Here is a 12722-nt window from a genome sequence, read left to right on the forward strand (position 1 = left end):
TGCGATGCCCAGGGATGCTGCTCCCCGTGCGCCCGCTGCCCCCGCCGGGCACCGCCGAGCCCTGACCGGGGCACCACAAAGCACCGAGGGACGAGCCCCGAACAGCACAAAGGATGGGTATGTCTCTCGCCTTACCTTCCCGATTCACACCGCATAGCCGCTGTCCAGCCCGCCTGGGCTTTAATCCCTCCATAGCTTTACCTTCCTATGTTTCCCTTTTATACTTAAATGGCTTAGGGACGGCACCTTTTTCCCAACTGTTTTTCAGTCTCTGTATCGAGATATTCTTTGGGGAAAAAAAAAAAAAAATAAGCGCCGGGTAAAAAAGAAAAGTGACAATGTGAAAAGTAGTCAAGCCGAGCTAGGGATTTTTAACTTCTTGTTGAAGTAAAAGATTTTAGCATGATTGAAAGAAATGACTGATGTCTGGGGGGATAACTTTTCTAAGTTGTTTTTATTTCCAGGTTTCAATGTAATTAGGCTACTGAGCGGATCAGCTATAGCTCTGGTAATAGCCCCTACTGTATTACTGACAATGCTTTCTTCTGCTGAACGAGGATGCCCTAAGGGCTGTAGGTGTGAAGGCAAAATGGTATACTGTGAATCTCAAAAATTACAGGAGATTCCCTCGAGTATATCTGCTGGTTGTTTAGGTTTGTCCCTTCGATATAACAGCCTACAAAAACTAAAATACAATCAATTTAAAGGTCTTAATCAACTCACCTGGCTCTATTTAGACCATAACCACATCAGCAATATTGACGAGAATGCTTTCAGTGGAATACGCAGACTAAAAGAGTTGATCTTGAGTTCCAACAGAATCTCCTATTTTCTTAATAATACCTTCAGACCTGTGACAAACCTCCGGAATTTGGATCTGTCATACAATCAGCTGCAGTCTCTGGGAGCTGAACAGTTCAGGGGCTTAAGGAAGCTGCTGAGTTTACACTTACGGTCCAATTCCCTAAGAACCATCCCTGTTCGAATATTTCAAGACTGTAGGAACCTTGAACTGTTGGACCTGGGTTACAATCGTATCCGAAGTTTAGCAAGGAATGTCTTTGCAGGCATGATCAGACTGAAAGAGCTTCATCTGGAGCACAACCAATTTTCTAAGCTCAACCTGGCACTTTTTCCAAGGCTAGTCAGCCTTCAGAACCTTTATTTACAGTGGAATAAAATTAGTGTGATAGGACAAACTATGTCCTGGACCTGGAGCTCATTACAAAGACTTGATTTATCTGGCAATGAAATAGAAGCTTTCAGTGGACCTAGTGTTTTCCAGTGTGTGCCCAATTTACAGCGCCTCAACCTGGATTCCAACAAGCTCACATTTATCGGTCAAGAAATTTTGGATTCTTGGATATCCCTCAATGACATCAGCCTTGCTGGGAATATATGGGAATGTAGCAGAAACATTTGCTCTCTGGTAAACTGGCTTAAAAGTTTTAAGGGGCTGAGGGAAAATACAATTATTTGTGCCAGCCCCAAAGAGCTGCAAGGGGTGAATGTTATTGACGCAGTGAAAAACTACAGCATCTGTGGCAAAAGCACCACGGAAAGGTTTGAGCTAGCACGAGCTCTCCCAAAGCCAACGTTTAAACCAAAACTCACCAGGCCTAAACATGACAGCAAACCCCCTCAGCCCCCAACTACCGGAGCAACTGAGTCGAGCTCCGAGCCCGAGCACGACTCGGAACACATCTCCTTCCACAAAATCATCGCGGGCAGCGTGGCTCTTTTCTTGTCTGTGCTGGTGATCCTGCTGGTAATCTACGTGTCGTGGAAGCGTTACCCTGCCAGCATGAAGCAGCTGCAGCAGCGCTCGCTCATGCGAAGGCACCGGAAAAAGAAAAGGCAGTCGCTGAAGCAAATGACTCCAAGCACACAGGAATTTTATGTCGATTACAAACCTACCAACACTGAAACCAGTGAGATGCTGCTGAACGGAACAGGACCCTGCACGTATAACAAATCAGGCTCCAGGGAATGCGAGGTATGAACCATTGTGATAAAAGAGCTTTTAAAAGCTGGGAAATAGTGGTGCTTTATTGAACTCTAGGGACTATAAAGGGAACGTTTTTCTCACTTTTCTGGCACAGCTCTTCCATGTCTTTTTTTTGTACATTCATAATACTGGTCATTTTACTCTCATACATAATCAACTCATTGAAATTTAAATACCACAATCAATGTGAAGCCCGAGCTCTGGTTCAATACAATATCTATTGTACAAACCCTCTACTGATTTCATTAAAGTGCTTTTAAATAGAAACTTCTTTCATAAGTAATCCACTGCACCTGCAGTGACTGTGCCTCTGTTTAGGGAGAAAAATGACAGCAATGCAAAAAAAAAACAAAACCACAAACCCGTGTGTCCCCCCCTCTGCCTCCCCAGTCCTTCTCTCCCACCCCAGTCCTTGCTCTGAAACTCACTTTTTGAACCCAGAACAAACTAAAGACCCAGGTACTGTAGCATCATATGAATCCTGGGTTGTCTGAGGAGAGAGATGGTGCAGGAGCAGCTCTGAAAGAATGCCTGATTGCTGCCCAGCACAGGAGAGACTAAAAAGCCAGTGGGGAGTTAAAGCAGCCTTAGGACATGAGATATCACACCAAGAGCAAAGCAGAGAGACACCTAGGCTTAGCAGAAATTTAAAAATAAAGAGGTACAATGGGATTTCCTGTACTGCATTATAGTACAGTGTTTCTAGGGCTGAAAACTAGTCATTGAAACCTGTTTACATGACTTCATACAAAAGGTGCCAGTGTTTATCCCTGCATCCAGTTGCCTTTCAGAAAGTAGTCAAAAGGCATTCATTAGATGAGGAGCAGAAATTCCTTATTGATGCAATTAAAGGAGCTCAAATGTGCAGCAGCAGAAGCAAGACCACTTCCTGCACACATTTGTTTCAGTGCTCATTAGAAATTCCCTTTTCAAGACTGTCAAAGGCATTAACATAGCCGAGGAAACCATTAAATCTGTCATTTTCTTCCATTTCTTTCTTTTTGCTCGGCTAGGTTGTTAAGGTTTTGTGATGTGTTTTGCACACTGTCCCTCTAATAACGGAATAAAGCTTCATTGCTTAAAAAGCCAAACACTGTACATTTTAAACATCCTCCAGCTGCAGAGCTTTCAGAGAAAACTGGTTACTCGCTGATCTGAGTGCATCCAAAAATCCTTACATAAATCAGGGACAAATTAATTTTCTTAGCAAAGCCCTAATGACAGGATAAGAATTCACAGATACTCAGTTTTTGAGGTCTAGTCATTCATCAGTGGTTCTGAGCAAAATGCAGATTTTAACCCAGGTATTCCCTGCCTTCCTTCTCCCGGAGTCATGTATTTTGTTGGCTGCAGAAGGATATAATATCCCCCTATTTGCAAATAACTCATACCTCCCATTTTGGTTATCGGGGGGGGTGTGAAATTATACAGCAGCACCTTTATAGAAGCAAGTCAGTAATCTAATTATCTCTATTTTGTACTTTGATTTGGCATAGTAAACTGCACGTCTTCAGTCACTTGGGAGGGAAGGTTTCTACAACGCAGTTCTACTGCAGCAGATCAGAAAAAGCAAAACCTTAGCAGAATGTTCTCCTGAATTGTTACTGGGGAAAAAAAAGCAATCACAGCCAATCACCTGGAAATATGCTAGATAACATGAAAACAAAGCTGGAAAGCAGCTCTTAAAGAGAACTAATACAGTGGAAGAGGTTTGTTTTGGAGTTTTTTCATGTAATGAAACCATTATCATTTTCAAGGACTGTGTGGCAATAGCCAAGGGTAGAAGCTTGAAACTATTCTGAACCCTATAACAGGGACACTGTTTTCCTGAGTACAAGGAAGATCACACACAATTAATAATGCAAGTGCTTGAGATGCTTCAGGAGCACAACAGAGTTGTACTTCGGAAGTTGCTATTAAAAAGTCAATGCACATTTAATTATCCTAGCTGTTACAGCATTCAGTTTCCTACCAGCAGCTCTTGGTTATCTTTGTACTGAAGGATTAGAGTTTGCTGTAAAATTTGATGTCAAGAACCATCCCTGTACTTCCACAGGTTTTAATCTCTGCAGTGGTGACTAATACAAGGCACAACCAAAATAAGAAAGATTTGGTCCAAAATATACACACACACGTGTACACATATATAAATACATACTGAATCCCTTTGAAAAATATTTCATTGTGAGCATGAAAAAGAAAATAAAGCCAATATGCCATTAATGATGGATGATAACAAAAATAATAAAGAAAATCCAGCACATCTATATTCCTGATCCTGCTGAGTCAATTAATTTATTGCCTGAAGAATTATAGATGTGTGAATTTCCAAGCACATACCACACACAGATAGATATGTAATTATAGCTGTTGTAATTGATGATGAAACCATTGTCTGATTATACAAAAAAGATGCCCAGTGTAATCCTCTGAACCTTCTTGCACAGCCTCAGGCCTGTGGGCCAAGGTGTTAAATCCCACTCTGCTGCCCATGGCTAGTGCCTGAAGAATTATAGATGTGTGAATTTCCAAGCACATACCACACACAGATAGATATGTAATTATAGCTGTTGTAATTGATGATGAAACCATTGTCTGATTATACAAAAAAGATGCCCAGTGTAATCCTCTGAACCTTCTTGCACAGCCTCAGGCCTGTGGGCCAAGGTGTTAAATCCCACTCTGCTGCCCATGGCTAGAAAACCTTTCACACCAGATCCACAGCATGGCAGCACATTCCAAACACCATGCTTTCATCTGGGCAGAGACTACATGAACCACACTCACCCTGGCCTCACCACTGGCAAATGAAACTCTCTGGAAGTGACTTGTTTTGGGTGGCAAGGCCATCAGAGCCACGAATTCTAATCATCTTGTAGCAATGACTTGGTCTTAGCTGAGCAATTTATAGTCTCTGTGGAAGGCTGCCCCTCTTCTGAATCCAAGTGTTAAAGCCTCAAAGGCTGCAGAGAAGAAATTTCTCCTTGGCTTCTCTCAAGTATCTAAGATTCTGATCCCACTTTGCCTTTGGTTTTGGATATTTTAGTGCCAGTCTTTCCCAGAACTGTTCAACCTTGCTGGTGTGATGCCAAGGAATCCTCAGGGGATGTGCAACAGCTATGACACTTACAAACCTGTAAGCCTTCACAGAAGTATTTTAGGCACCATGTTGAGGAAGGAGATGTGACTGACTCTATGAGCTGGCTCTCCCTTAATGGCCCTGACACTGCTACATAGCCCAACTACAATGGGTTGTGAAGGTGTTTGAGGTCTTTGTTGTGAGCTTTAGGTTTTTTAGTCATCTGCTGTTCCTTTACCTGAGTCATACAGGGTGTTCAGGGGCTACCACTGGAAGACCAGGGCTTTCTGAGCTGCAGACAGAATGCAGATACTCTTCCATGCCCGTTATAATTGTCATCGGTTTTGCAGTCTATGTTTATTTAAACGACATTGAGATAAATGTTAGGTGGAAACACCAAACTCTCTCATTTTATTGTAGCACCCCAAAAATTCTAAGGGAAGTCAGAACGTTACGTGACACTCTAGAGACACCTTCTAACAACCTCTTAATATTGTTTACAAATGATATTGAGAAGACAGAACGTGGCAAATAGTCATGACAGATTTGAGGTAATTTGCTGGATCATATACCACTGCAGTACTGGGAATATAATCTGGTCCCCTCACACTAAAACATCCTCCTAGCCAGTGAATTACTTCCCTCTCAATGACCTAGATCTTGGGAGAGTCAAGTGCTATTTCAGAATAATAAACCACACAGAATGTACATCTTTGGAAAAGAAAATAACTAATGTACTAAGCAAATTCGAGGAGACTGGTAATGTTCATTCACTGTGTTGAGATTACCTCCAGCAACTGCAGAGTAAGAGAATAGTAATGAGAACAAGGAGCTTGAGCACAGTGACTGCAAGCTTCTCTGCTGGCTGCTCTGCATGGCACCCTGTCTGCACTCCCACAGCCATCACAGCCTGAGGTTTGGCAATCCTCTCTCTTTTTTACTGGTATGAAATGGTGAACCTTGCTAAAAAATTCAATCGCAAAATGAACACAAATGTACAATATTCCTGCAAACAGGACTAGAAATTTTCAGCTTGCTGCAAGCAAGTGGTATTTGCAGCCAGGCACTCAAGGCTAGATAAATATTCTCCTGGATGAGATTCTGCAGAACAATAGTGACATCCAGTGGGTAGGGAGCTAATCACAGGTGTCTCCTGGATATATCAATTCACACATAGAGGTGTTTTCCTTTTCACTTTGCATCCTGCTGTATCACATGGCAGAAGCATCGACCCTTGCTGCATTCTAAGTGCTCAACTGTGTCTGTGTACAGAGTCATAACCTGAATGCAGTGAGTATGTGGAGAAAATCAGAGTAGAAGAATGCTAGCAAGAAATGGTCCACTCAGTGCTGCCAGTAAAAGGCAAGGAATGTATAAGAAGTAAGCAAGGACAGGAGCTATGTTTGTGGCCATGCATTTAGAACTTACTACTAAAGTCACCATTAAGTGACTGTAGTAGACTATAAAATAAACTCAGGCTACAAACAATTCATTCAACTTCCTAACAGCAGACGAGTAAAAATTTGTGGGGTATTTTTTTTAGTTTATCTTTACAATCATGAGAGAAAGGTATTATTAGACCTCAAAAGGAAGGGCACTCACCACCAGGGAACAAGTCAAAGTAAGAGCTTCCTCTCAAAAACACACAGTGTACAAAGAGACAAGAAGCAAATGATGAAAGATCACAAACAATAATAAAGATGAAAGATCACAAACAATAATAAAGTCACACAATGGGAAATTTAGAGGTGACATGAATGTGCAGCATATTTTCTTGGGCAGAGATTGCTCGCAGTAACTTCTGGCACGTTTTGCAGCAACTGTTTCAGGCCTCAGTAACTGTGTCAATGTTTCTGGTATGATTTTAAGCCCCAGTGAGTGAGATAAGCCAGTGAAGTCAGGATTATAGCTCTATTGATAACAGTCAGATTTAATTTCCCTTAAGAAGAGGCACAAGAACTCCTTTCACTCCATACTGGATGAAATACAGTTGTATTTCTAACTTTTGATGTACTGGTGCATTGGGAGGTCACCTCTCAGACCATAATCTGGAGCCTTGCTTTTCATTCCTAGCAAGACTTTTGAGAATGGTGTCACCACAGTGGCACAGAAAGCAGTTCTGATAGGATTCTCAGGGTTATAGCCAAACTATTTCCTGGCATCACCTCCAGTGGAACACAGGAGGACACAACAGAGGTAAAAATGACGACTGAGCTTAACAGTTACTCACAGATCACTAAGGAGGTCATAAAGCAATAAAAGGGACTTCATCCAAAACCCTATGAGCTGACTAGCTGGGAGTTGGTGGGCAATGTTTTACCTACCACAGAATTTGCAAATCTCGTTTAGGAGGAGCACAAACATCATAAAGGCAAGAAGGAAGAAAGATTTGCAAGTAGGCCATATCTTTTTATGCAACTAATCCATCACAGAATCACATCTCCCTACAAATCTTGTCTTGCTTGCATTGTCAGACTATCATGACCACAGCACTAGAATTCTAATATAAAAACAAGCATTGTTTACTGACAAGGGACAAAAGGGCAGTTAATCCCTACTTATTAACGACTTTCTAAAGAGCTTAATGAAAACTACTGATGTTATTGCACGAAGTGTTATATATTCATCTAAAAAATCCCAAGTTTAAGATTCTTCATTACTGAAATCAACCAAACTCTTTAACAAAACAAAAAATACTTCATTCTTTACTTACAGTTTGTTACTGTTTCTCACTAATTCTTCCATTTGCCAAGTAACCAAACTGGAGGTGTCATCCTGAAGAATTCTCCAAAAAGCTCTCACACGTGTCACCTTAACCACTAAACCCGTTCCCTCCCCGTGTTCCTGCAGGAGTCACACCCTGACCCTGGGTCACAGCTTACACTCTTGCCTGAAGGCTGAATTTCTAGTACTTCAACACCACCAGGAACATTAAGACCATGTACAACTTCATCACTGCAGTTCAACCTTGCAAATTCCCCATGTTGTGTGACAGCCAGACTCTAGTAACACATCACAAGGACACACCAAAATAAAACATCCTAATTAATCATCTCCTTACATTCCAAACTAGGACAGAAATGCATTACATGGTTTATTGTTTCACTACACCATTGAGGAAATCATCTGTCCAGTTCTGTGTGCAAATCTTTTTCTTCTTCAGACTAACAAAACAACTGACTGGCTAGGTTGGTCTCTCAGGAACCTAACTGCTTCACGTCAAAAGAAAGCAAACCTCATGGTGGTGATATTGGCAGCAGCCTGCAGGAGCTGTCATCAGGAACTCAGCCTCTATTAGTTATTCTCACTTGAAATCCAGCAGTGCTCCCTATACCTGCCATGGATTGTACTGGGATATACATATATATGTATCCCAAGGCTAACTGTACCTGTCTCAAACAGTCTTTCCACTTTTGGGACTAAATGTTTTGTTTTTCCTACGTTAATTTATCTTTAACAGTTTCCAGGCTACACTACTGATACAATATGTGGGCCTGCAGCAAAACCCAGCAATATTCTTACACGAGTTCAGAAGCTCCAATTACTAACCAGAAACTTGTCCTTCATTAAAGAGCACACTTTCTTCAGGCACACGAGGCTGGACAGCATCCTCCATCCATCCCTACTGATGCTGGCAACACAAACGAGTCCCTCATTTTTCTTAGTGAGTCACAAACACAGATAATAGGATGGAAAACAATCCAAATGAGAATCCTGTGCATTGAATCAGGCTGAGCCAAAAGCAACAACATCACAGGGGAAAGGGACTGTGAGTGGTGTGAGTTGCTGAAGTCCAGCAATATTCACTGAGGTCTGCTCTTGTGAAAGCTTCACCAAGCACATAACAAACAATTCTGCACACCTCCTTGCTACCCAGAGGACACTGGTTTGTCTGTAGCTATAGCATAAATTGTTCCGTTCTGACATTTAAGAACTGTCCTGTAGCAGTATAAAATCATTTGACACCATAACAGATTGCAGCCTCAAATCTGAAAGCATACTGGACTTGGGCTGTATCAGTGCCATAAATTAAAAGCATCTATACATTAGTAATAGCAATAAAAGGCAGTTTTCCAGAGCAACAGAACTGCTGCTATGTGTGCTTTGGCTTCATGTGTGACCTGACATGGCAAATTCTAAATATAACCAAGCCAATTTCTTTTAAAGCCTCATCACACTAATTACATCCATCAAGTGTGTGAAACACACTTTGTCAGCTAAGAACAGAGAACTTCAATTAAACCCAAATCCTTATTCAGCACTCTAAGCTGTTAATGGCTCAAACTCATTAATGAGATGATGAAATGTTCCTAACACACAGATTCTGCAGCCAGAATTTATTACAAGTCCTCATTATTTCCTCCTACTTTATACACTCAAAGTATCCCACATTTATGTCAACACCCGAATAGCAACAGAGAAAGATACCTAAACAACCCCGTTTGTTTGTAAATGTGGTTGTATACATATATGAGGCTTGACAGTCATTTCCAGGAGAGAAGGATGACCTCCTTCCTTAAGCCAGAGGGCTCCCAGAAGAGCTGGTGAGAAGGCCTATAGCAGAAGAAGCTCTACACTTGTGTAATGACTTCTGGTACAGCCTTTACTTGAATTGGCTCAGAAGAGCAGTGGAAAGGGATTCACACAACTGTGGATGAACTGCTACAGCAGGATGGGGGAAGGGGTTAGGGTTAGGGTATGTCCCTGTTATCCAGAACGTGCAAATTTAATTTCAATCTTGCAACATCATGATTTCTGAATTTTCATTCTTGTCGTAGACTACAGGATTTTCTGTCTGTGCTTATACTCTTAAGGAGGGTTATTCAGGGAATTTCCCAAATGCAGGAAAACCCTAGACCAGACTTAGTTCTCATAAAAAGGAAAAGCAACATTACTTTGATTGCTTTTTCAGATTTCTCTCTCCCACTCCACTCCCTTTCCTTCCTCCAGTCTGAGCTGCTCTTCTCTTTTGATCAGCTAGCTCCCAACCAAATGAGATTCCAAGGGCTACGTGTAAGTGCACCAGGTGCCCTTGAATTTCTGTGGAGTTATGCCCCTGCAAAGCCCTGTTACCTACCTCAGCTCCAGCAGCAAGAAGTTTCCAGCAACCAAGAAATGTTACAGGCATTTTCACAATAGTCTTAAATTACCTCCCACAGTAGAGAAGACTCATTGACCAAATAACAGGTAAAATGAGATACAGGGAAGTGATTCATGCTCAAATACTATGGAAAAAAAATAAAGCAACTTTGAATATTTGTGCCTCCTGTAGCAACCCTATCAGTTTTCAGTGAAAATTAACACAATGTTCAAAAATTGTTACACATAAAGAAACAAGAGCTGTCTCAATGACGGCCCTTGTAGATTACTTCCAAAGAACTGAACTGGGATCAGCACTGGTACCAGTGCTTTATGGAGGCACTGTATGCACATGGCTGAGAGGACATGTCCCTCCACTACAAAAAGGAAGCAGATTTGCCTAAGGTTAATTCCACACTCGCTTAATTATTAATTAATCCCTCCCAGATGGATTTCTATAATGTACTTTCAAAGGCCTTTGCAAACAGCAGTGCTCTGTTTATCAGCAGGGTGGTTCTCCAGGCAGGCAGCTATGCTGCAGTGTATGGACAGCATTCCCTGGGCTGATGTGGCTCATTAAAATGCATGGTTGGAACAGACCCTCTAACTGCAGCTGAATCACCCACGATCCCTTTTCTAGAATACATCCATTTAATAGGGCTGTCTCAGGATTTAATCAAAGATCAACAACCTGCACTCTGGAACAAGGGCTCCTCCCCCTTTTAAAAGGTTTCAGATCAAACACTCATTTTTTTAGAGATCCCTTCTGAGTGTCTGTAGCCTGTGCCCCTTACTTGCACCATCATTCAATTTAATACTTGTTTTATACCATTCAGTACTTCCTCTTCCACTCCTCTGCATCCCCAGCACAAAGAAAACACACAGACATGTTCTTCCCAGCATAAATCTCTAAGTCCAGCTTTGCTGACTGAATTCAGGAGAATGTATTAAGAGCCTTGAAGGGTAACTCACAAACTGCAGAAGCTGATGGAAAAGCCATGCCAGGCAGTAGATGGAGCAGGACTGAAACTGTGTGGAGATCCACCTGCTATCACACTGCAGTGGTGCAGAATGCTAATGCCAGTAAGAGGAAGAAGGGGATTTGCAAAGGAATATTATTAACTGTGAATATGTAGAGCCATTAAACTGTCTGGAAAGCAGCCTGGAATAAAGGAATCCCTCAAACATTCAGAATTCCTTGAAAACATGGCCCCTCCTTATTTCTGTTTACACATTATAAAAACTGCAGTGATCATTTCAAGGCTCATTTAGTCAATAATGGTAAAACATGTGGATACCTGAAAATTAACCATCTTCATTCACTTTCAGTTCTGACTGTATCTGCCTCAGTTCCCTCACGTGTTGGGCCAGCTGGTCGTTCTCTCAAACCCTCTGTGACAGGACTCTAAAACACTCCTTATTTCAAGGCCAAGTTGGATGGTGCTGTGAGCAGCCTGGTCTAGTGGGAGGTGTCCCTGCCTATGGCAGGGGTTGGAATGAGATGGTCTTTAAGGTCTCTTCCAACCCAAACTGTGCTGTAATTCTCTGATTCAAGCCCCTAACTCAAGGCCTTTAGTCAAATACCTTCACTGAGTTGACCTGTGCAACTTTTCCAAGCAGTACTGGAAGTTACCAGTAAGCTGATGAATTTCTGCAACCTTCAGAGAAAGATTACGTGTTAAGTCTCATCTGCTTTACATTCAGCTGTCCCATGAGCCTCCCAGAATGTCTGAAAAGAAGCTACTCTCTAAGCCATTCCTTTCCAACAGGGAAATTCAGGCAGAGCTGCTCAGTGCAGCTTGGAGAAGGGTATTGGTCAAACCCTACTGCATGGGTGCTCAGGGCAGCCCAATGACCTTGGCAAATACCTTTATGTTCTTTTTATGCCTCCGAAGCAATACAAGTCAGTGAGGAATCACTGCACATCCCTCTTCTGCTGCTTTCACTCTGTTTAATAGACAAAACAGTGCACTTCCCAGGGTCTGCAGCATTAGCTTTCTCAGGTAGACTGTCAGCTCAGGGGTGTTAAGTTTTAGGAAGTGTTGTTTTGTGTGACAGTAGTAACACTGGCTGTAACAACAACAGTATATAACTGCCTTATGCTTTCCTGTTCTGTTAGCATTCCAGGTATCAAAGGCTGCAGAGCCTGTGGGGAAGAAGCCAATGACCACTAACCTTCACTTTATTTACACTCCTTTAATTTTAGGAGTTTAGTTTCAGGCTTGAAGCCTTCAGGGCTGTAGAGCTGGGACTGGAGTACAATACAGCAAAGCAGCAAATGCATGGCACACGTTAATAGAGCTCTTTTCCTGAGACCCCTGGTCATTTCACTAATGCAAAACTTATTTCAAGGCATTTAACAAATTTTCCTCTGGTTGGGGTAAACGTGAGAGAGTTTTGACTTCAAACATATGAGCGAGAGACATTTTCTTATCTTCACTAGGAATCCTGAGATATATCCACTAACTTTGCACCACAGATGCTTTCTGCTTTTGTAATAAAAACCTCCTGGTGTGATAGTGGCCAGCTCAGTAAGTTCAGACTTCCCCAAGGAGT

General features: G+C 42.0%; 1 protein-coding gene across 1 annotated transcript; it reads left to right on the forward strand.

Annotated features, from left to right (window-relative positions):
* Positions 1 to 82: 82 nt before the first annotated feature.
* LRRTM3 (leucine rich repeat transmembrane neuronal 3) lies at positions 83 to 2265 on the forward strand. The gene is made up of 2 exons (XM_009079122.1): positions 83 to 117; positions 465 to 2265. Exons 1-2 carry the CDS (start codon positions 114 to 116, stop codon positions 2000 to 2002), a joined length of 1542 nt encoding a protein of 513 aa, XP_009077370.1. The 5' UTR covers positions 83 to 113; the 3' UTR covers positions 2003 to 2265.
* Positions 2266 to 12722: the final 10457 nt, after the last annotated feature.

The sequence above is a fragment of the Acanthisitta chloris genome, unplaced genomic scaffold, assembly GCF_000695815.1.
Source record: "Acanthisitta chloris isolate BGI_N310 unplaced genomic scaffold, ASM69581v1 scaffold40777, whole genome shotgun sequence".
NCBI lineage: Eukaryota > Metazoa > Chordata > Aves > Passeriformes > Acanthisittidae > Acanthisitta > Acanthisitta chloris.